Source organism: Sycon ciliatum, chromosome 10, assembly GCF_964019385.1.
Source record: "Sycon ciliatum chromosome 10, ocSycCili1.1, whole genome shotgun sequence".
Classification (NCBI taxonomy): Eukaryota; Metazoa; Porifera; class Calcarea; order Leucosolenida; family Sycettidae; genus Sycon; species Sycon ciliatum.
The window spans coordinates 8,381,370-8,404,772 of NC_088652.1; the positions used below are offsets into that span (position 1 = coordinate 8,381,370).

Below are 23,403 nucleotides of genomic sequence, written 5' to 3' on the forward strand. Positions count from 1 at the left end.
AACCAATTCTAAACCTTATCTAACCAAAGTTCTTGTCAAAGCAGCATGCCAGTTCAAGAACATCTCGTCAGACATACATATCGATACATGTCTGGTGCACTCTCACTAACAAGCAGGCATCGCAGGCTACATTCGCACCAGCAATCACAAGAAGTTGTAACGAGTGAATATTTCTATAAAATTCATAATTAAAAGGAAAATACGTAATGGACAAATGAAGGTGTGGAGGATCACCCAAAAACACTGACAAGGAGACAGTAAACGGTACACAGTACTCGTATGCATGTACTTATAATACACGTTATAGCAGCACAACGAGAAAGACAATGTACCATAATGTTACATCAATAAATTTTACAGAGTTATTTTGGGAGTAGGAATGAAGATGTGTTCGAAGCAGTAAACTGCGTAAGCACTACGTTGAGCCACAATATTGAAATACAGTTTCCTGCAGTCAAAACAAGACACTCGCACTTCTCTGGTCTAGTTCGCCATTCTTATCGCTAACATGACTTGATTTAATTTCTTGCGATGGTTCTTGAGAATGGATCGATGATGTCTTGAATAGATGTCTTCCCTGAACGATTTCAACTGAGAGGCAGTTTCAGTTTCAACAAGCTGGACATTGTCTTTCTGTGGAGTCTTCCACAAGAAAGACAGAGCTACACACACGAAGGTGCTTGATGTACTTAGTAGTCAGTACCTTCTTGGAGATGAACATATTTTCATTTCCATCTTCATTATATTTTCGTCTCTGCATCGTCGACGATGTCCACTTCTGACTCCGTAATCTTGTCACCCATCCTCTCCAAAAACACAAAGCGAGTGCTGCTTGTATGCTGGATCAGTTGAAGTCAGTCTCCGTTCTAGCAAGATCGGCATGCAAAAAAATTACGTGACTGAAAATATTCCGAAATAGCTTTTCTGAACGACGAAGTTTGTTCTTCAAATATGATGAATAGCACAATCTACTAGCCAGAACGTCCTCTCAAAAGAGATTATATCTGAAGCCTGCAAGATTTTCGACCGCCCTTCGTTTTGGAGAGGAGCCCACACACCAGGCTCGAGCTACAAGTAAACTACGGGGAGATCGAGAGTTGATCGAAATCTTTCTCGCTCACTTCTAACCTGTGAAGGAAAAAAAGTATGCTGATCGCGTGAATGCCTACAGTTGAGTCGTAATATTTTGACGGGGATCCTGTGACCGTTCACGGAGAAAGTCGCGGCTGTTTCTGACTGGTCATCGGGATTCAAACTGGTGTGTGACTTTATGACTGCTCTTCGGGGATTTGTGACTGTTTGATTGGTCACGGGGATCGTGATCGGTCATCGAGACGCGACTGCTCACCGAGTCCTACATTTATACAGTCAGAAAGTGCAACAACTAGGCACAAAACTGACAGAGTACTGAGCCATTCGACGTCCTGACACCTAGCTTCAACACATCTCCGCAGCGCTAACCGACAGCCTTCCAACTTGGAAGGTTCAAACTGTATAATAATAGTATCTAGTTACAGTGGTGGAGAGTTACTCTTAACTCGTTTCCATATGTCCTTTTCCTTTCTGATTTTAACTGTAATACATAATTATAATGAGACTGCGGGTATACGGACACTTCGCGAATAAGGACACTTTTCTGATGCCCCGCCGAGTGTCGTTATATGCAAAATTGACTGTAAACAATGCAATATGTTCTGGCTCCTGGCTTGGGCAGGTGTAAGTTAGATCTGGAGCTGAATATTTTCTCTTCTTAGTTCCAAACCAATAGTAGTTACTGGGTAGCAGAAAAATTAGAATATTCTTTGCCCTGGGTTGATTCATGCTTTGCAGGACTTCCTCCGTAATTATTTGAGCAAGATCAGTGTTACCAGAGTGAGATTTATTTATTTATTCAACATCTCCTGGCTCGTCGTAAGACTGCCAATATTTATTAGAAGTTGGGTGGTAGCCAACCACGGAAAATTAAATACTAAGGAGAGAAACAAAAGAGAGTACTGCAAGGAGATGCATGACGAAAATGGTGAGATTACTTAGGACGAAGAAGCTGAATCTTGAACTCCTTAGCTTCTTCTCAGCACAGCTATCAGCTATTATCCTCTGCAGAGCATACCTGCACTGAGCAAGCTCCACTGGCGGAGACAGCTAGCCCTGTCTGCAGCTTTGGGGTTTCCGAGGCGCAAGCTGTACCAAAGTGAATAGCAGCCTTCTGTTCCCTTAAACTTAGGTAAAATGCTCAAATCGCATGCAGATTTGTTAACGGTTCTTTCTGGTTTCTTTCTCCAGATCATGTGAAGAACACAGCCCATTCCAATTGTACAGCACGTGTATTACATGTGAAGATGGCACACAGTGAGTACGGCTATAGGTTTCTTACTAAATTCTTAGCAAGCATCGGGGTGCCTTGGTGGGTCTGGAAAGTCTCATCAATAACTGTGTACCGTATGACTGTGTAGTTATCATGGCCACACCGATAACTCACCCACACAAAACTGGTTTTTTATGTACTATTCCTTCCTTTTTGTATTTCAAGAAGGTGAGCCATTCCCGTAGAGAACATGTTACACTTGCTTGTGCAATACTTGCATCCCTTGAAATACTGGTGCTCGATCTGCCAGTGATCAGGCTCGGAAACCGTCGCATTGCCTGTATACATTGGCATGATGCATAGCACACATCTTACCTGTTCAGTGCATTGCGCACTCTACCCCACCCATGATGTCCAGCACCCTATTCTGTGCATTGTAGCCCGCCTCTCTCCCCCCCCCCCCCCACCCACACCTGTGTTCTGCATTGTAATACGTACATCTACCTTGCACACCTCCCCTCTGTCCTGCTCATGCTCTGCACTCCATTCTTTGCAAACCTTCATGCTACCCATGTTCTGAACCACTCTCTGTACTTCGCACACCTCCATCGTACCCGTGTCCTGCAAACCATTAACGCAACCGAGAGAGCATGTGAGACCTGCAGCAGAAATCCGTGTTTGTCATCAAGTTCTAACACCTGCATGTGAAGTGAGACAGTAAAACAGATCGGCAGGCATGCTTTCATTTTCTATCGGGGAGAACAAGGTGGTTCAGTATGACCAATATAACAGGCAGTGATGTTGTGCAGAATGATTACAGTCAGGTTCAAAAAGTTTAGCAATCCTGGTGAACGCCCGGGGAGTTTGCCGTCTTAGGGCCGTTTCACACGAGGTACAAAATCGCGTACATGTCACGTTTCCGGTTATGTTCCCTAGGAGATGGAGCACTTTTGGCGCGAAATGTGAAACGCATCGTGTACGTTTTCAGCAAGACCAGGAGGGGTGTAGAAAGCAGGATATACCCAGCGTTCTACTGACAAACTTCGTTTTCCTTGCATTGTGATCTGTCGTCGTGTTTGCTTTTTTTGCTTCTGTTTGCTTTCATTGCTAGTTGCTGGTTGTGCCTTCCGTTTCGGACAATGCCTCGCCAAATATTCTCTGATGACCTGGAGGCTAGACTTATTGAGTTGTGGGCCGACTATCAAAAGTCAAAAAGTGGCCAGATGGTGAAGCGTATTGTGAGGGAAAGGGAGATCGCCGAGAAACTCAATGCTGCGTTCCGCTCAGGATGGTTGAATCCAGAGAAAAACTTGAAATTACACTTTGAACAAGCGAGGGCAATGCAGTCCTTCTACGCCTCGCCATTCTTTGCAACCTCTCTCGTCCGTTCATCTTTCTCTCCTTGTGGCGATCAAAGAAAACGAGAATCAGGGAGAGAACATCTCCTTGCCAAACTAATAATAATTATTATTATTATTTTGTGTTCAAAACTCCCGCGTTCGCGTGCGGATTCCGTATTTTACGACTTCTGTGCGAGGCAGGTCAAAGCTGCCATGGCAACTGCTGCTTGAAAAGCATGTTGCGACACTCGTGTGAAATCACGCGCTGTGTACTGTGCCTAGAACGCCCATTCGTGAAAAGCCATGTATACCTCGTGTGAAACGGCCCTTACCGTATGAGCGCTCGAGCGCTGCCTGCAAAAACTCACTGTGAACTCGAAGAAATATTCCGCGCGAAAGCATGAAAAATGACAACTCACTCAGGTCGATGCCGGTACAGTCGTGGACGTCTGGTTCACAACAAACGAGTTCTTCCTCGTATCGAATATGGACTGGAGTCAGAGAGGATATGTCGAAAGTGTAGTAAATGCCAAGGCTGACGAGCGGCATGGGTCCCAATATGTTTTGTGACCAAATAGTTTCTTTGAGCTGCGATGCAATTTACTCTCACCATGTGACGAAAACGACATCGACACAGACTCATTCCCAAGACTTGGCGAAGCTATCCGTATGACTTCGACAACATTTTGAGAAAAGCAGACGCCTGTGGAAGCTGATAGAAGATGGCGTTGACTTCTAAATTCAAATAAATTGGCGATCTTGAAATACTAAAATAATTCTCAAAAAGAAATCGATCGATCGATGTGCCGGTGTATTCAACACGTAGCTACAGCGCAATGACTTCCGTATTCACTCACACCGTTTCAGTGTTGAGGGTGTGTTCACATGGCGTGAGCCAGTCAAGTGTCAGTCAGTTCGAGAGGAAGCGGGAGCTCCAACAACAACAACCGTGAACAACAAGTCTGCTTGATCACCAAAAAAACAATGAAAAAAAGTGTGAGTTGAAGATAGGTTGGGATTTGAAATCGCAACTTCATGGTCAGCAGACAGCATCCATAACCACAAGGCCATAAAGGAAAAGATAAATCGTGGGTTTTGATAGAAAAATCGATACTGGCTTCCAGGGCAAATTGTAAACCATGGGAAAAGGCCGGAAACCTGGCCGAAATTCTAACTCCTTAACGGCCGGTCCAATTGTTCCGAAACCTTCACAGAACAATTTGCCGTGCCCTAACCAGCCCTTTTATGTACTTCGTTGTCCAATTTTCCCTTATCTTCATACTTTTTAAGACCAAACCTGATTGCTAATCTTTTTGAAACAGACTATAATCATATCTTAACTAATTGTTGAACCTATCAGAGTTTTTTTCCTGTGATTGCACTCCCCCCCCCCCCGTACAGTTCACCGGCCGAGGATGAGTATCATCGTTTCCCCACACCAACACACCGCATGGCTACCCAGTCATGGAGTGCTGCTAGTGCGCCCGGCCACTCGCGCGTCAGTGTTCTGTAGCGTTGTGTCTGGGCACGGCTACAGCTTGATCGCCACCCTGGACGGGACACCACAGAACTGCAGCCATTCAGCACCGGCCGAGATACTCGAGAGCTGCAATTGCACCCTGGGAGGCTGCAGCGATCCAGCGAATGACACGCTGCCAACCAGAAGGGTCCTGTGTTCGGTACCGGTCCGCATAGGCACGTTGCAGTGCTCCGTGGACTATGGCAAGGCCACGGCTAGTGTTACTGTCATCAGCATGTTGCCGTACAGTGTTCCAGAAGGTATGTGTGGAATACATACTATAATACAATAAATTGCAAGTTCAAATTTCGACTCTGTGGCCTCTAATGTCCTAATAATAATATATAACTCAGAAGCAGCGACAAACTCGGCCCTATAAAATTATATACTCATTCCTTTATCTACTATTCATTCGTTATCTAACTCCACTGAGGAGCTCTTAATGAGCGAAACGGCTGTCTGGAGGGTATGGAACATCTATCCAAGAACAAACGTCCTCGCTATTGAGTATCATCATCACCTGCATGTACGCGTTGGAGTCAACCATGCAAGCATGATCCACAACTTCGCTTATGCTGAACATGATAAACAGGACTATGACAGGGGAAAAAATGAGCTAGAACGATGATAATAATAATTATGATACTTATATCATATATATTATATACAATGTAGCTCATGGGTATTGAAGATATGTCATTTATGAATATGTCCATAATATGAATATTGCAGCCTGAGTGATAATGATAGTGCTATTTCCTGAGTTTGACTGTTTCAGGATCTGTCGGAATATCACAATGCACAGACCCTCATGCATAGATCTCGCCATGCTGGTCTGTCATGGGCAATGGCTCCCAGGCTCTGCAGAGCGTCTACTATTGAACAATCCAGCATTGGCTTGGCGCAGATCTCCCACCATAAAAACTACAGCCGCGAACCACGTAGTGGAAAGCTACAAAAGATGGCCAACCCATTTTCACATGTACAGACAATTTGCAAAAACGTTCCGAACATTCAGGGAGAAGACATTACTTGCATGACACATTGGCAGAACGAACAAGGCAGACTCGAACATTCCAAGATTCTGCAGCCGTTGCGTTTCAGGTGTTGGGTGGCAGCTCCGTTACTGAGGCCGTATACAAGTCGTCGAGCTCGGCTAGCCGCCGCCAACCAGTCAGCGCAACCTCGGCCACGCGCTCGCATTAGCTCCATGCCCGCGTTGACGGAGCTCCGGGTGACTAACAAGCCGAACAGCTGCAAGTCGCGACTCCACAATGACACTGGCCGTCCGCGTGCTCTAACACTCCGCTCCACTCGTACTCCCTCTTTAGCCGTTTCGCTGCTATTGAGTATGGTGTTGTGAATGTTAAAGGGGCACTCCGGCTTCATTTTCGACGCCGAGTTTTCGATGCCAAAACGAAGGTTGGTGAAAGAGAAGACTCCTCGAACAAGAACGAGTCTCCAGAAGACGGAAAGTGGAAATGCACCTGCGCACATACATTTCACACACTTTTTGGCCAATTTTCAATCGAAGAGGAGGTTGTTTTCTATGTTCTTTCAACGTCGTTAGCGATCCCGTCTTCTTTACCCTTCCAGGTACCCTGAAGGTCCTCGAGAGGAGAATTTATCTCCAGCAAAGCGTTGTTGATCCGCTAAATTCGTCTCGAGACATATTCACCCAGTGCAGTGCTAATAAATGAAGAATGTTGAATCTGTGATAATTGTCGACAATGGAGAGAGAGGCTGATAGCCGCTGTCGCAGGGAGAGTGAAGCTGCTGGAAGTAACAACGGGGAGCCCGGTTGTATCACCTGAACAACCAGACTTCAAAGCAGCTTGACCAAATCGGAGGGTGCCTCGTTGCTTATCGTGAATATTACACCGACATGAATTACTACAACTACAAGAATACTGGTGAGTTTTCATCTTGTTTTGTTCGTATGCTAGTACCCTGGCCTGGAGTTCTCGTTAGCAAATTCCTTTTCCCTGGCGTTTTCTAAACGTTCCGTGTAGTACTGAATACATGATCAAGTATTCCGATTTGGGTAGATGTGGAATTTGGATATGCATTTTATAAAAAAATTCTATTTTCCAAATAGAGCGTTTGTAGAGAAATGGTTGTCCAAATACAACAAAATTGATTCTGCAGTTCTACAACTTGCACTGAAATCCAGTCAATGTAAAAATGATCCTTCATGACAGTTGGGGTCAATGAAATCTGATCCAGGCATAACGAATGGTGACGCCTGTCACCCCGGGAACGAATGCCCATTTGGTGGGGATACCAAAGTACTCGAAAGTGGTGCGTGTTTCAATGTGGCATTTGGAAGTTTTATATGATCTCTGGTCAATGCAACATACGATAGCCATCATGAATTGCAGGCCTCGAACGCAACTCAGACTAGAATTGGCAGTTCCCTAAGTTAGATGCTTTATAACTCCATGGCCATAGCTGTAGTTACAGAGTTTTTTTGCACATTACTCTTATAGTCGATAGGTTTATACTGATGGCCACAAACAGCGGCAGTTCAAATTTCACTGATGTGTTTATGACCTGAGAGATTTCTCTCCACTATTTCTGTTGTGCACACAGGTCTGTCCAATATGCATTGACCGTATTGGGTATGGTATCTGCTCTGAGAAGGGAATCGCTGGAGCCACAGTCCACCTAGACAGGCTTTCAAGAAACAGAGAGGAGCCATCTTTGCAAGCTGATACCTGATGTGTACCGACAGAATTCTCACGAGATACCTTACGGACTACGTCTGGTGTATACTTCATAGTACTCCTTCGACTACTGTCTAGAATCAAGTCGACTGAAACAAGTTCAAACAACTCATAATACTGGAGCACTCTGACAACTCCCGACCTATTTCTAACGATTGCCATCGCTTACAACTTAAAACAGAAATGCATGTTACCAGCCTTGTACATTGACGGGAGCAGCAGGCCGAAGCTATCAGCCAGAACAGGATTTACAATCACCTAGAGATACTTGAGCTATTCCAGTATTCTCCATGAGCTGTCCTATTCCACAATGGTTCATGCCACCATTATTTCTGGTAGTATCCATGAGCATAATTCCAAGACTATCTCGGATTCTTCAGCAATTTATGCCACTGCAAAAGACAACGCTTGACCCGGTCACTGAAGCTGTCAAACTTCCCATCACAAATGAACTTCAATTTCTCATCTGTTTCAAGTATATGTACTGCCATGACTTGACCATGCTTCATCCACAGCTGGGCGAAGATTGTGGCGTTGGATTCCATAGCGCACCTTCTTGCTGCCATGCAGGAGTATGTTGAGAGAAGTGAACATATTTTTACTAAAAAACAACAGCCACTGAAGAGGATAGCAATAGCCTTGGGTGAATTTCCTGCAGGTACACGTTGTTGATAGGTCTACTGGTCCGTCTCCATATCGTCAAGTTCAGAAATCACCTGTACTACACTACACATCTTGTTGAAGGGATCCTGATCGAATAATTTCTGGTCATAAAATTCACTAAACTGAGGACGAGACAAATAGTCAGTACTCCCCGATTCCGTCTAGCTAATTTGAAGTCTGGATGCTCACGTGATGCTAACAAGCTCCCCGTCGTTACTTCCAGCAGCTTTACTTTCCCTGCGACAGCGGCTATCAACCTCTCTCCCCATCGTCGACAATTATCACAGATACAATATTCTACATTTATCAGCACTGCACTGGTTGAATATGTCTCGAGACGAATTTAGCGGATCAACAACGCTTTGCTGGAGATAAATTCTCCTCTCGAGGACCATCACGGTACCTGGAAGGGTATAGAAGACGAGATCGCTCACGACGTTGAGAGAACATAGAAAACAACCTCCTCTTCCATTTAAAATTGGCCAAAAAGTATGTGAAATGTATGTGCGCAGATGCTTTTCCACTGGCAAGCTAATCCCTCATTACGTCATCAGCGCTCGCTCGGCGAAATTCAAAAGTCGTCTTCCTGCTCGACTCGATCGCTTTTGGAGACTCGTTCTTGTTTGAGGGGTCTTCTCTTTGACTTACCTTCGTCTTGGCATCGAAAACTCGGCGTCGAAAATGAAGCCGGAGTGCCCCTTTAATAATAGTTGCACTTTCAAGTCCAGGTCAGCTGTGTTGAGACGCGACCCACAGGCCACAGTATTCACTTGTGGCGGTCAGGCGGAGAATGACAAACAAAACAAAAATGAAAAGATACACCGGATACTGAATACTGCTAGTTGGTGAGAGACACCGAGATAGGTGTTAAACAAACCAACTAGTTCTTGCACGCACAAACATGCACATACGTGCACATACACACGCATGTGTGTGCGTGCATGTGAACATGTTGTCACGGAGGCACTGCTGCGCCAACAACAAAAATTAGCGGTCATCACAGGGAGCGATCTGGTGATTGGAATGTGTCTGAGTACATGTATTTGCAAACCATTACCATTATTCAACTGAGTGGTCATATCATTGTCAAAGCGTCAATATAGACAAAAGTCCATTTCTTTAAAAGCACGTACAGTGTGTGTCCTGGTTTGCTCTGGTCTAGGAGTTTGGAGAATGTCACGGACGCAGAGGGATACCATGGATGCTATGGACACTGCACAGGTTTTTGCCGTGAAGAACGCTCCACTGGTACTCAGAGCCAAGTTCTACGTCCAACCAGGACGCATGTACGGCATTGAAATCGACAAGTTCATCGGCGATGGCAATGACTACGATCCAAACCGTGGAATCTACTATGAGAAAAGCTCAGCAACAAATGTTCTGTTAGTTGCACATACAATAACTAAGTCGACAACAGACGCAGACTCTGGACGCTACAGAATTTTCATCAGCCTAACAAGAAGCTTTTGGGATAGACATGATACAGTTGTTGAAGTTCGCGTTGGTAAGTAGAGCTAGCTATACATATACGTTAGAGACTGTTTGTTTCCACGTGCCGGTTTCACGATCTCACTTACCGTATTCTCCAGCTGCGGTCCGAACCGAGGAGCTTATAAAGAAGAGTATGCAGCTGTGTCTATGTGGCAGTGCGTGGCGTGCTGCTAGTGTGCAGCTTTGTCTAAGGGGCAGTGTGTGGCGAGTTGCCTTCATTCTGTGGCCTGACTATCACGCCCTGTACTCGTACTCATGCACCAGAAGCCACCATCTCCCGTGTCATCACGTCCGGTTTTGCTTGATTCGTTCCGGAGTACTGATGCAAACTCTAAACTGCGCTTGCTAGTAGGTCATGAGAGCTTCAAAAAAATACTCTCGTTGGAGCACTGCCCAACCTCCAATGAGTTATACCTCGGACTGTCTTGCCACCGCCCCTGTCTAATCACTGAATGTATGTACGTTGATCTCCGTGTTGACATTCACGCATGCTTTTGTTTGTGTGTGTGTGTACATCTGTGTGTGTGTGTGTGTGTGTGTGTGTGTGTGTGTGTGTGTAAGTGAGTGTGTATAAGTGAGTGAGTGTAAGTGTGTGTGTGTGTGTGTGTGTGTGTGTGTGTGTGTGTGTGCATGTGTGTGTTCGTGTGTTTCTGTGTTATTTGCATGCGTACGCACCTGTTCAGTTTCGAGACCAGACATGAAAGTGTTCTTGCCGGCAGCAAAGGTGCTCCAACGAGAGGTTGGCGGTGTGCGAACATATTTCGTTCCACCCAACGTTGGCAGTTCAGCCGTGCTGCTTTGCAACATGCGAGCTGGCAATGCTACAGACATTGAACTATGGCGGGACAATACTGCCATCAAGCCGTCTCTGACCCAGCGGGAACTGGCAGCAGTACGTAACACAACATGTACCGACTGCCTGGCACAGTCCGCTGTCGTGTCCGTGCAAGGCCCTGAGGATGGCATCAGCGGCTCCACGTACGCCTGCCGTGTGCGACAGCACGGCACCCTATTTCAAGCGTCAGTGAAGCTGATTCAATTATGTAAGTACAGCCACCAGTACATTACAATGAGTAGAAGTTCATTATTGAGCCTCGATAATAAGGTGTAGAGAAAGGCATCGTGACATGGCAAATCAGACGGCTACTCTGAGAAGGCATGTAATTCCAGCTAACTGATAAAGAGCACCCCTTCAGAACAATGGCTGTCAAGTGACCCGCTTGCTAAGATGTTGGTACTAGGCTGGGCAAGTGCAGTGTTGTAAATGAAACGTTCTCTTCTGCATGTCTTACTCCTGGTTTGCATGCCATTCCCTTCTATTCACAGACCCGCAGACAATTACCAGCAACAAGGAACTGCTTCTAGTGGAAATCAACACCACAGTGATCCTAGCTGATGTGGCCATAACAGGCTTTCCCCTGCCCGAGATTCAAGTGACGCTGCCAGATACACTGCCAATCGGCGATGGAATCGACTTCACATACCGTCTCCACCCAGACTCACAATCCAATGTCAGCGTTCGCCTAGATAACTACTCAACGATCCTTCTGGAGTACACCGTGAGCAAGAGCGTCCTGTACACGGCAACGGTGACGGGGAAGCTCGTCTCACCGCTGGGAACACCGTCGGATGGTGATCACCTTGCTGGCAACTACACATTTAGCATTCTCAATCGTGTTCTCGGCAATGGGCCTAGTCAGGTGGTGATCACACTTGAATCAGGTGAGAAGACAGTGACATCCACTTACAATATGATTTTTTCCGTACAATACGGTCGAGTTGGGAAAATGAATTCTTGAAATTGTTTGGAAAATGATCCAAGTCGATTGGCATATTATCAGCTGTGATCAACCTCTCTGTTTGTTTGTTTGTTTTTTGCTGTGCAGAAACCTTCATAGTTCACGAAAACGTTTCGATTGATGTTGAGCGGCTATCGAGCAGAGCGATTCGATGTGAGTTGAGTCATGAAGTCTACTGGCCAGTCACCTGGAAATGGTTCACGAATGGAAGCAGTGCACTTGAAGAATCGGCTAGCGAGCAACCCCTCCTGACCAGCTATGGGTTATCGTCACTGCTCCAGCTCTCGCACAAACAAGTACACGACCTTCGCGAGGCCCAGGGCAGCGTGCTGTGCCGATCTCAGTGGAGAGACTGGAATGGCATAATGGGAGACACTGAGGCCGTGGCTTTTGTACCTTCAGAGGAGGGTTAGTGCACCTTTTTACCCTTATGTTCAGGGCCAACAAAGGGGGTGTTACTTACAATCGAGCATGATAACTACTGAATTAAATGTATCAAAACAATAATCGGGGTGCGACTTGCAATGGGGGAACTACAGTCATCCCCTGCCACCCTCTCATAGTAACTGAGTGACCGTGCACATGCCTTGCTGGTATTACGCACATTCTTGCAGAGCCTTCCTTGGATCCAAACATCACTCTAGGCGTGCGGCTGAACCACACCGACGATGGTCTGGACATGCACTGCTACTTGGAGGCACGACTACCAGCAGCAGATAGTGGTGACGTGCAGTGGTGCTGGAAGAGCACGGCCAGTGAGGTGGTGAGTGCAGGCATGCGCTGGTCCAGCACTCTGTTCGTGCCCACCACACAGCTCAACGTGCTCCGGGCGCTATCGCGGAATGTCACATGCTCGGTGTCCTGGCTGGACCCTGATGGATTCCAACACTGGCAAACAAAGATTGCCTATCACCCCATAGAAGAAGGTAAAGGTAAGGCAAAGCCATATTCAGATGATGAGCCAAATAAAAAATGTGGGCACAAGTCATGCCATCGAGTCTACCAACTGGACAAGATTTTGAGTAGTCAGACGTGCACATTCTAGCACAAAACTGAAAAGTAGTAACCAGAAATTTAATTCCACGGCATGAAAATCAAAATCTGGTTTAGTTGGAGGACTCGATCACATAGCTTGTGCCCACAATTTTCCATGTCACAAAGCATTATTATGTTGATTTATAGGCTATTTACACGACGTGCAAGCACATGCACGTGCGTGACCAAGATAATCACTTGCAAACCGTGATCCAGTTCACACGGTGCTGGGAAAACGTTGCACGCGTCAATGTATCCATAGTGACCGCCTGGAAATGCCGGGAAATTTTTTTTATTTCGAATTCTCCTTTGGAGTAGCAATGAAAAATATCAATTGTGCACTCATAACCATGTATAAACAATTAAAATGAAACAATTCCAGAACGTTTTTGTCAACAAACAGGAAGTGGAGGATGAGAGTGATACTGACGAGGAGGAGTTCGACATCGACAAGAGCAAGTCTGCCATCTACAAGCATTTGGTGTCCAGTCCGGATTGTCGTAAGTTGTTTGACGATTCCTGGTTCAGTGTTATTTGTTGACGAAAACGTTCTGGAATTGTTTCATTTTAATTGTTTATACATCGACCTCTCCAAGGACTTTGACACTCAGCATAGAAACAGCCCGCGGTAAAGGTATAGTTTAGGGTCCCAAATTATTTTAGTGGATCGGCATGCTCTACAGAGTCCCAGGCATGCACATAGTCATTACACATAGCCATAGGCCTTGGCCACAACTGACATCGAATACGATGTGGATGGACAACCACTGGTGTATGCAAAATCACCTTACGATGCGAACGAAGACGGCGCAAAGGACCATGAAAATCGCCTGAGTTTGAAGCTCGGTGATGCCGTGCGTGTCTTGAAGACCTCCATGGGCAAGGGATGGTGGTGGGTAGAAGTCAAAATATTCGTCGTTCTGCCAGGAGGCTTCCTCCGCGCCGCGCAGGTCCTCCTCAGTGCCAAGGAATGATGATGGAACGTAGCCAGACTAGCCATCGACTTCTACCCACCACCATCCCTTGCCCATGGAGGTGTTCAAGACACGCACGGCATCACCGAGCTTCAAACTCAGGCGATTTTCATGGTCCTTTGCGCCGTCTTCGTTCGCATCGTAAGGTGATTTTGCATACACCAGTGGTTGTCCATCCACATCGTATTCGATGTCAGTTGTGGCCAAGGCCTATGGCTATGTGTAGTGTGCATGCCTGGGACTCTGTAGAGCATGCTGACCCACTAAAATAATTGGAGACCCTAAACTATACCTTTACCCAGCCTGCTTGAATCAATCCTCACTGCAGCGCCTGGCGTACCTGATGCTCGAGCCATGGTCTCAACGCTGCTTGTGGGCACAACGCTCAGTGTTCGAAAATGCGGACAGACTGCAGACGCCTTTCAATCTGGCATTGGCACACCACAGGGAGATTGCCTGAGCCCTGTCCTGTTTACGTGCTACTTTGAACATGTTCTGCAGTAGCTGAGACATCAGTTCTGAAGGGAAAGTACAGGCCTAGCACCGTCTATCCCTGAACTTCAGTACGCAGATGATCTTTACTTCCTAGATGAAAATGACCAAAATCTTGAACAAACCCATGACGTATGCGTGCTGAAAATGCCAGAACACCAATTGATGGTGAACGGCGCGAAAACTGAACGGACCCACTTCTACCTCGATGCAGACCTGGAAAAAAGAGGGAAAGAAGAATGGCGGATGGCAAAGTAGATTGGATCGAGAGCTGGTACTGCCGAGGACATCAAACACCGAATGGTTCTGGCATCGCAGACATTTGGCCGGATGCAAAGCCTTCTACAGTCATCAGGGATCTCCCTAACGTTGAAGCTGAGGCTGTACAATTGCTACATTCTAAGCATTTTGCTTTACAACTGCGCTACCTGGGGCCTCACTGAGTCACTAAGAACGTCTCTGGACGTTTGCCACCGCCGTCACCTCCACTCCCTACTCCGTACAAATATAATCAAAAACACATAACTCTACAACGGCTGTCGCACCCAACCCATCTCCAAGGAGATCGCGGCGAGGCGATGGAGCTTCCTGGGGCATGTGCTCCGGATGCCATCAGGGGCACCGCCACAGGTCGCTCTCGATTTTGCTGCTTCTGGTGCCTTGCGGGGAAGGAGATGCAGACCAAGAACAACACTGCTAACCATTCTCTCTGAAACAGTTCCCTGTTAGCGCTAACCTTATCTGCCCTCTAGCTCTGTATCTTGCACCTTTCCCTATCCTTTCAGCACTCGCGTTATCACCTTAGGGCACGAAGTGCCCTTTATCAGTTGTGTTGCTTTGAGCAAGCATTGTCTTTTCCAAGAATACCTTCAAACGGTTACACTGGTAGCAAAGGATGGTTAACATGGTGTTCTTGGAGCTCGCCATTGTCGTGGCGATCCTTGTTCTTTCTGTGTTGCTATTCAGGTTGGCCAGCGAGGTCCGTGAAGCCAGTCGCCAAGTCAGCGCCCGTCTGAGCAACCGACAACAACCGCTCCCTGTGCCGCCCGCTCATTCGTCCGGGAAGCCTCGGCACGCTAAGGAGCCGCCGATCTTCGATGGCAAGCTCTCGCAGTTCAAGGAGTGGGCTTTCTTCATTGAGCTGGCGATTTGGTCACTGGGAATCACCGACTCATCGGTGATGGTGGATTACGCAGCGGGCTTCCTGAGCGGCAACGCCAAGCTATGGCTTATCGCATCGTTGGATACGGGTGTGGAGTTCTCGACGTGGCCAGCGCTGCGTGAAGCCCTCGCCAAGGTGTACGGTCCGTTGCATCATCAAGAGCGGGTGCGCCTGGATCTCTTCGCTGTCAGGCAGCACTCAAGCTTAGAGAGCTATGTCACCGAGTTCTCACGCCTAAGCCTACAAGTGCCTGAGATCGACTGCTGTTTGTAAATGGACTGCACCCATCTGTCAAGACCCGGGTGCTGCGAGAGCACCCCACTGATCTGAGCCAAGCGATCAGGTCAGCGCAAACGGCGGACCAACAGCCGAACCCGATTCAGCACCGAAGTCTGCCCGTACGACCCTAAAGGCTAACACCGGAGGAGAGGCGTCACCTGAGTCGGCAGGGTGGATGCTTTGCTTGTCGGAAGCCAGGTCACCTAGCTCGGGATTGTCCCAGCAATTAACACCCAAACGCTGGTCGCCAGTGAAGAATGGCGTGCGCTCGCTGGCGACCAAGCGGAAAGCACCCAACGGTTACCCGGTTGACATACGCAACCGTTACAGCGTACTAGAGCTGGAAGAACCGACGCTGCAAGCTGATTCGGAAGATGTTGCCGAACAGGAATCCCATGTCAGCAATGTTGATCTCGCAGTACAGGACACGGAGCTTCCTTTGGAGCATGACCTTCTCCGTGTTGAGGGCAGGATCAACGGCCGCCGGGCAATTATGCTTATTGACTCGGGATCGACGCACGACTTCAAATCGGAAGCTTTCGTGCAAAGAAACGGCCTTGTTACGGAGAGCAAGGACGAAACACTGAAGGTAACCCTGGCTGATGGCTCATCGACATCATCGGGACTGCAGAGGACCGGTCCAGTAAAGGTTATCGTGAAAGACTTCAGTGACACCCAATCTTTCACAGTTTTTCCGTTGAGCCGCTATGATGCTATCCTGGGCAAGCCATGGCTGACCAGACACAATCCGGATATCAACTTTCAGACCAACGAAGTCAAACTGAACGGAGAGCCGCTCGTTGCTAAACCCCCTTCCGGCCAAAATAGTGATACGGAGCATCAGGAGTCGCCGCCAATTGAGAGCATGCTCATATCTGGTTCCCAGGCTCGCCGCGAGTTGAGGAAAGGCGCGCAGGGAATCCTGGCGCGGGTCAACGCTACTGACGACGAGGAGGAGGACAGCAAGCCATCAGCCGCCAGACAACACCCAGATCATCAAGAGCAGCTGGCTAACCTTCTGCGGCGGTACTCGGACATCTTTCCAGACGACCTGCCGACTGAGCTTCCGCCAGAGAGGGATGTCGACCATGAGATTGTGACTGAGGAGGGTGCTGTTCCTCCATCACGGGCTGCCTACCGTCTCCCCAGACCCGAGATGGACGAATTGCAAGCCCAGCTCACGGAACTCCTCCGCAAGGGCTTCATCGAACCCAGCAAGTCACCATACGGTGCCCCAGTCTTTTTCGTTAAAAAGTCTGATGGCTCATTGCGCATGGTTTGTGATTGGCGGAATTTGAACAGGATCACCATCAAAAACAAAGCTTGCCTCCCAAACATTGATGACCTGTTTGATACCATTCAAGGTAGCTCATACTTAAGTAAGCTGGATTTACGCTCGGGATACAATCAGCTTAGAATCCGTCAGGAAGATGTACCTAAGACGGCTATCAATACTCCCTTCGGTCATTTCCAGTTCCGGGTCATGGGCTTTGGATTAACTAACGCCCCTGCCACGTTTCAGTCACTGATGAACAGTATTCTCCAACCGCACTTACCGCGGTTTGTGGTAGTGTTTCTGGATGATACTCTGATCCTCAGCAAATCCTGGCAAGATCATCTTGAACATATCCAGACAGTTCTTGAGACGCTCCGGAAAAATAAGCTATTCTGTAAGCAGTCGAAATGTGAGTTTGGTGTCAAGGATGTTCTGTTGCTAGGGCACCGCATCGACGGTGAATGTATCGCTCCAGATCCAAAGAAGCTTAAAGCAGTGAGGGAATGGCAGCCACCGACGACAGTTACGGAGGTGAGACAGTTCCTTGGTTTTGCGAACTACTTTAGAAGATTTATTGAGCACTACTCTACTATATCGCGGCCGTTAGAGGAGATCACTGGCAAACATGCCAGGTTACAAGTGATTTTGCAATAGCAGGCGTCCTTCTCCAACAGGGGGAAAGCGATAGTGCTTGGCATCCTGTAGCATATGCCAGTCGTAAACTGTCACAAGCGGAGCGAATTTACACTGCTGCAGAACGCGAAACCCTGGCGGTGGTGTTTGCACTGCGATCCTGGAGAATTTATCTATTCCAGCATTTTGAAGTGTTCAGTGACAGCATGGCCGTAGTCTACTTGAGCACAAAAGCCAATCTCACTAAGCGCGAAGCTAGATGGGTTGAATTTCTTGCAGACTATGACTTCACAGTTAATCACAAACCCGGCAAGGAAAATATGGCTGATGCGTTATCCCGCCGCCCTGATCTGCGCGGGTCAGCAATTGGCAATGTAGTTGAGGAAAAGGATTGCCCACCCATCCTACCAGCACCCCATTTGAATACGATTGAGTTTGCTTTGGAACTGAGTGATAGTGGCGTGGCGAGAATGCCACGGAGTTCAGTCTACACGTTCATGTCATGTTCAGTTGCGATCTGCTTTCTCTTCCTGATTGCCATTGCGGTCATGCTGTCTGTTCTCTGTGATTTGACCTTTATCTCCTGGCATCTTACTGTCTTCATGTGCTCCCCTTGGGGGCACCTTGATGCCTGATGTAATATCGAATTTGTACAGCGGGCTACCATTTAGGTTCCGCTGCGGTCGGTTTCGCTGAGCCAGCCTTGGCACCGTGTAGCCTTTTTGGTTGTTGTGTTCTTGTGCGTGCGGCATGAGGTTTTTAGCTGTACCTTTGTTTGGCTGCGCTGCCTTTTGGTTTCCAGAGAGTTTTTCTTGGCTTGTAGTTTTTCTTAGAACGAAATAGTCGGTTCGTGACATGGCGTTCTACTTCTAATCAACCATAAAGTCTTTCGTGTTGTGAGTGACTCCGTCGAGTGTGAGCTTGGTATACGGCCCATTACGGGACTGCGTGCGGCAGAAGCCTAGCGAAACACCATTTGGTAGCAGAGGATGGTTAGATAGTTGATACACGTTTCGATCGAAGAAATTTACTTACGAGGTTGGATTTCAAAAATAGTTCCAACCATGGAGGAAGAACGAGAGAAAAGTAGTGCATGCGGAGAATATAGTGCTGAGACTGAGACAGTGACGGCGGCATCGATGTCAGAGCCGACCGGAGAGGATGGCGCTGGTTCTGGTGAACCTACGGAAGGCATGGAGAGCCTGATCATGAAGCTGAAAAGTGATAAGATACAACTAAAACGCAATCTAACGAATACCCGACGTGGGTTGACGATAGGAATGCGCGACAATGAGGTCGACGCTGTGGGTGCAGGACACCTTTACGATGAGCTGTGCTGCTGTGAGAAAGCAGTAACAGCAGTGCTTTCCGAGCTGAAAAGAAAATATGAATTCGTAAACGATAAAAGGAACGTGATACGGACTTTGGAGGAAATGGAGGAAGTCGATCGCGATGTGCAGACGGCAATTGACAGATACGACGAGTTTGTAGAGTTGTGGACTGCAAGAGCGAAGCAGTATGGACAGGCTCAAGCAGCACAGAGCCAGTTTGAAGGAGGGGAGTCGTTTCCTTTACTGGGTGTGGATGAATTCGGACTACGCCAAGGCAGTAGATCAACTAGTCGAGTCGGTTTACGACAAATGCAGAGTGAACTGAGTGCGCTGACAATGGAAACAGATCGCAGGACTGGACTGCTACTGGAAAGATCACCGTCACGGAGGACGCCGAGAGGCTTTAGTACTGATGACAGCAAGGACACAGCAGCTGAAGAGACCAACACCAGTCCAAAACCGGGTGAGCAAGGAGCTGATCAAACGGAGAATAGCCTTCCCCCTGCACACACCGCTGATTCTGTCACCAGCCTCCCCAGTTCAAGTCACAGTGTACAGTCTAGTATCACGTCTTTTACTAGTACCACTGCACAGCATGTACCTGTCACAAGCTCAAGTGTGACTAGACCCATACCTAGTTCTGGACAAGCTGTACCTGTGAAGGACCATGTTTCTCTGGTCAAATCTAGTGGTCATGTAGGCAAGTCTGTGTTGAGTGTTGGATCTTTTCCAGGACATCCTGGAGCTAGCCTCAACTTTCAGGCCCCTGCGTTCCGGCCTGCAGCTCAACCAGTAAGCAGCAGAGCACCTGTGTACGGCACTGGGTTGCCCAGCAGTGATGTCTTTGGAAGGCTGAAGAAAGTAGCTGTTCCGACCTTCAGCGGAGATGTGCGGATGTACGAGACCTGGAAGGCCGCCTTTATGGCATGCATTGACGCTGCACCTGTCTCTCCACAACTTAAGCTTCTACAGCTTCGGCAGTATGTTACTGGTGAGGCACTCAGAGCAATAGAGCAGCTTGGCTACACCGCAGAGGCATACAGGATATCCCTGGAGCGGCTTGAAAGAAAATTCGGCGGACAACGACGTCAGGTGGCTATACAGCTGGAAACATTGGAAGCATTCCAGCCGATACAGCGCTACAACCCGCAAGCACTGGAGAAGTTTGCAGATTTGCTCGAGATTGCCGTAGTGAACCTCAAAGATGCAGGTCGCCACATGGAGCTACAGAACGGCACATTCTTCTCCCGTCTCCTGAGCAAGCTGACGAAGCAGATGGTGGCTCAGTACCAACGTTGGTTGTACGAGCACCAGCAAACCGAGGATGTGTTATCATTGTTGAAATGGGTGACACTGGAGGCTGAATTCCAGACTACGGCAACGGAGATAGTAGACGGTATCCAGAAGTCGGCATCATCCCGGCCAAGTAGCCATCGCTCGTTGCAGCAGCGCAACGCTCATACACACTTGGCAGACGGACAGACGGCACGAGACGAGGAGACTTCTTTCATATCCTCTCGCGCCACTTGTCCAGAATGCAGCGGGAGCCATGGCATTTGGGAATGCTCCACCTTCAAAGGACACGACACAGGCCAACGGTGGACAAGAGCAAAGGAATTAAGCCTGTGCTATCGCTGCCTGGGAACAGGGCACAGAGGCGACAAGTGTCCTCGAACTCGCACTTGTGGTGTCGATGGTTGCCAACGGAATCATGATCGTCTACTACACGGCTTGGCACGATCAGATTTTGAGATCAGGAAGAAGCCGAGAGCCGATGGCAAGGAAAGGAGTTATGACAAAGCAAACACCAAGGCTGAACAAGGACACTGTGGCGTCGCAACAGCGCATGAGACTCCAACGGAAGGGGAGTCCCCCCAGCAATGCAGCAATGCAACAGCCGAGACGAGCTACACCAGTTTACGCACTGTGCCTGTCGTTCTCAGGTCCGGTAGTAAGCGGCTCGTCGTCAATGCGCTTCTGGACGACGGAAGTACCAACACCTTCATCCACGAAGACGTTGCCACAGCGCTAGGAATGAGTGGTGAGCAGCATGACATGACTATCAATATGCTGAATGGAAAGCGGAGCACTTTCAAATCCATGGAAGTGGAGTTCGATATCGCCAATATTAACGGTCAATCACGGACAACCGTAGTCGGACTCACAACTCCCAACCAGGTAACAGGACGTCTGCAGCTAACGGACTGGAGTAGCAAGAAGATTGGCTATGAGCACTTGGCTGATATACCGTTTCCGGAACCGGCCACCCCTGAAAGGATCGAGCTGCTCATTGGCGTCGACAATGCCGAGCTTCATCGTGCGTTGTATGAAGTGTCTGGACCAGCCGGAGAGCCCATTGCGCGTCTCACACCTCTCGGATGGACCTGCGTCGGAGCAGGGGTTAGCCGTGGCGGGGGCACAAACCACTGCTGCAGCGCTATCATCGCCAGCAGCGAGACCCTCCTGAGTGTGGATAAGACTTTGCGACAGTTCTGGGAAATTGAGCAAGTGACCAGCCCAGAACACCCCATGTCACCGGAAAACCTGGACGTCCTGACAGCGATAAAGAAACGAATGACGTTCACCAATGGTCGCTACTGTGTCGGGATGCCATGGCGGGCAGATGCATCACGGCCCACCAACAATTACGACATGGCAGCGAAGAGACTTGCGCAAACACAGAAGAGGCTGAAACGGGTCCCAGAAATTGCAGAGCGCTATGCAGAGACCATTGAGAGTTACGTGAGAAAAGGGTACGTGGTGAAGGTGAATGCAAACCCACGTGAAGCAGGATCGTGGCTCCTTCCACACTTCCCGGTTGTCCGACTGGACAAAAGTACGACGAAAGTTCGCATTGTGTTCGACGGGTCAGCTAAGCATGATGGCACCGCCCTCAACGACCTGCTGCACACCGGTCCGAAGTTACAACGTGATCTATCGGCTGTTCTGCTCAGGTTTCGGCGGCATCCGATCTGCATTGGCTGTGATGTTACGGAGATGTATCTACAGGTTGAAGTCAGAAAATCAGATCGGCCATATCTGAGATTCCTGTGGAATACAGACTCAACAGTCGGCCCTTGACAACGGTATCTTCAGATGCCAGAGACTGTACTCCTATCTCTCCAAGTGACTTGCTGCTAGGCGACACGAGCCACAGTATTGATGTACCCGGTGATGACCCAGCAGCTAGCCTGAGGAGACGCTGGAGACGAGTCCAGGAGCTGGTCAGACATTTCTGGGCGAGATGGATGCAAGAATGGCTGCCCATGCTGAGTGGTCGTGCCAAATGGAAGAAACCCTACAACAACGTGCAAGTCGGTGATGTCGTTATCCTACTCGCCAAAGACACACCACGTGGTCAGTGGCAGCTGGGCCGAGTTGTCGATGTTCACCCAGGACGTGACGGGCTGGTACGAGTCGTGGACGTAAAGGTGAAGAACACCTCGCTACGTCGCCCAATAAGCAAGATCTGCCCGCTGGAAGCATATCAGTGAGTTACTGAGTAGCAACAGCATTGGACCATCGCCATTGAAGTATGGTCATGTCTTTTCACTCTCTTGCTTCTCTCTTGCTTCGCACATGTTCTTTCATGTTGTTTTCATTTCTTGTTCCGTTGCCTATCATCTTTTTATTTATTTTTTGTTTTGTTGTTTCTGTTTGCTTGAGCACTAGCAACTCAGGCAATCTTTTCTGTTTTTTCTTTCATTTTTCCGCTTCGAGTGTTGGTGATGTATCTCTCCGTAGACACATCAGGAAGGGGAGAATGGCGTGGCGAGAATGCCACGGAGTTCAGTCTACACGTTCATGTCATGTTCAGTTGCGATCTGCTTTCTCTTCCTGATTGCCATTGCGGTCATGCTGTCTGTTCTCTGTGATTTGACCTTTATCTCCTGGCATCTTACTGTCTTCATGTGCTCCCCTTGGGGGCACCTTGATGCCTGATGTAATATCGAATTTGTACAGCGGGCTACCATTTAGGTTCCGCTGCGGTCGGTTTCGCTGAGCCAGCCTTGGCACCGTGTAGCCTTTTTGGTTGTTGTGTTCTTGTGCGTGCGGCATGAGGTTTTTAGCTGTACCTTTGTTTGGCTGCGCTGCCTTTTGGTTTCCAGAGAGTTTTTCTTGGCTTGTAGTTTTTCTTAGAACGAAATAGTCGGTTCGTGACATGGCGTTCTACTTCTAATCAACCATAAAGTCTTTCGTGTTGTGAGTGACTCCGTCGAGTGTGAGCTTGGTATACGGCCCATTACGGGACTGCGTGCGGCAGAAGCCTAGCGAAACACCAGATAGTGTTGCTGAGATGATTTCGGAAGCATATCAGAATGACGAGCAGCTTTCCCCAATAATTCAGCGGCTGCGCGGCGATTCCTCTGATAATCTA

At 48.2% G+C, this 23,403-nt stretch overlaps 1 protein-coding gene across 1 annotated transcript in view; it reads left to right on the forward strand.

The window, feature by feature from the left end:
* The window catches only part of LOC135825987 (uncharacterized), a 52,418-nt gene that overhangs the window by 11,020 nt on the left and 17,995 nt on the right, over positions 1 to 23,403 (forward strand). Inside the window, exons 2-8 of the mRNA XM_065338621.1 lie at positions 2,284 to 2,349; positions 5,047 to 5,424; positions 9,716 to 10,057; positions 10,728 to 11,087; positions 11,371 to 11,766; positions 11,931 to 12,251; positions 12,458 to 12,775. Coding sequence (XP_065194693.1) covers positions 2,284 to 2,349; positions 5,047 to 5,424; positions 9,716 to 10,057; positions 10,728 to 11,087; positions 11,371 to 11,766; positions 11,931 to 12,251; positions 12,458 to 12,775 — 2,181 coding nt within the window. The remainder of the gene's footprint in view (positions 1 to 2,283; positions 2,350 to 5,046; positions 5,425 to 9,715; positions 10,058 to 10,727; positions 11,088 to 11,370; positions 11,767 to 11,930; positions 12,252 to 12,457; positions 12,776 to 23,403) is intronic.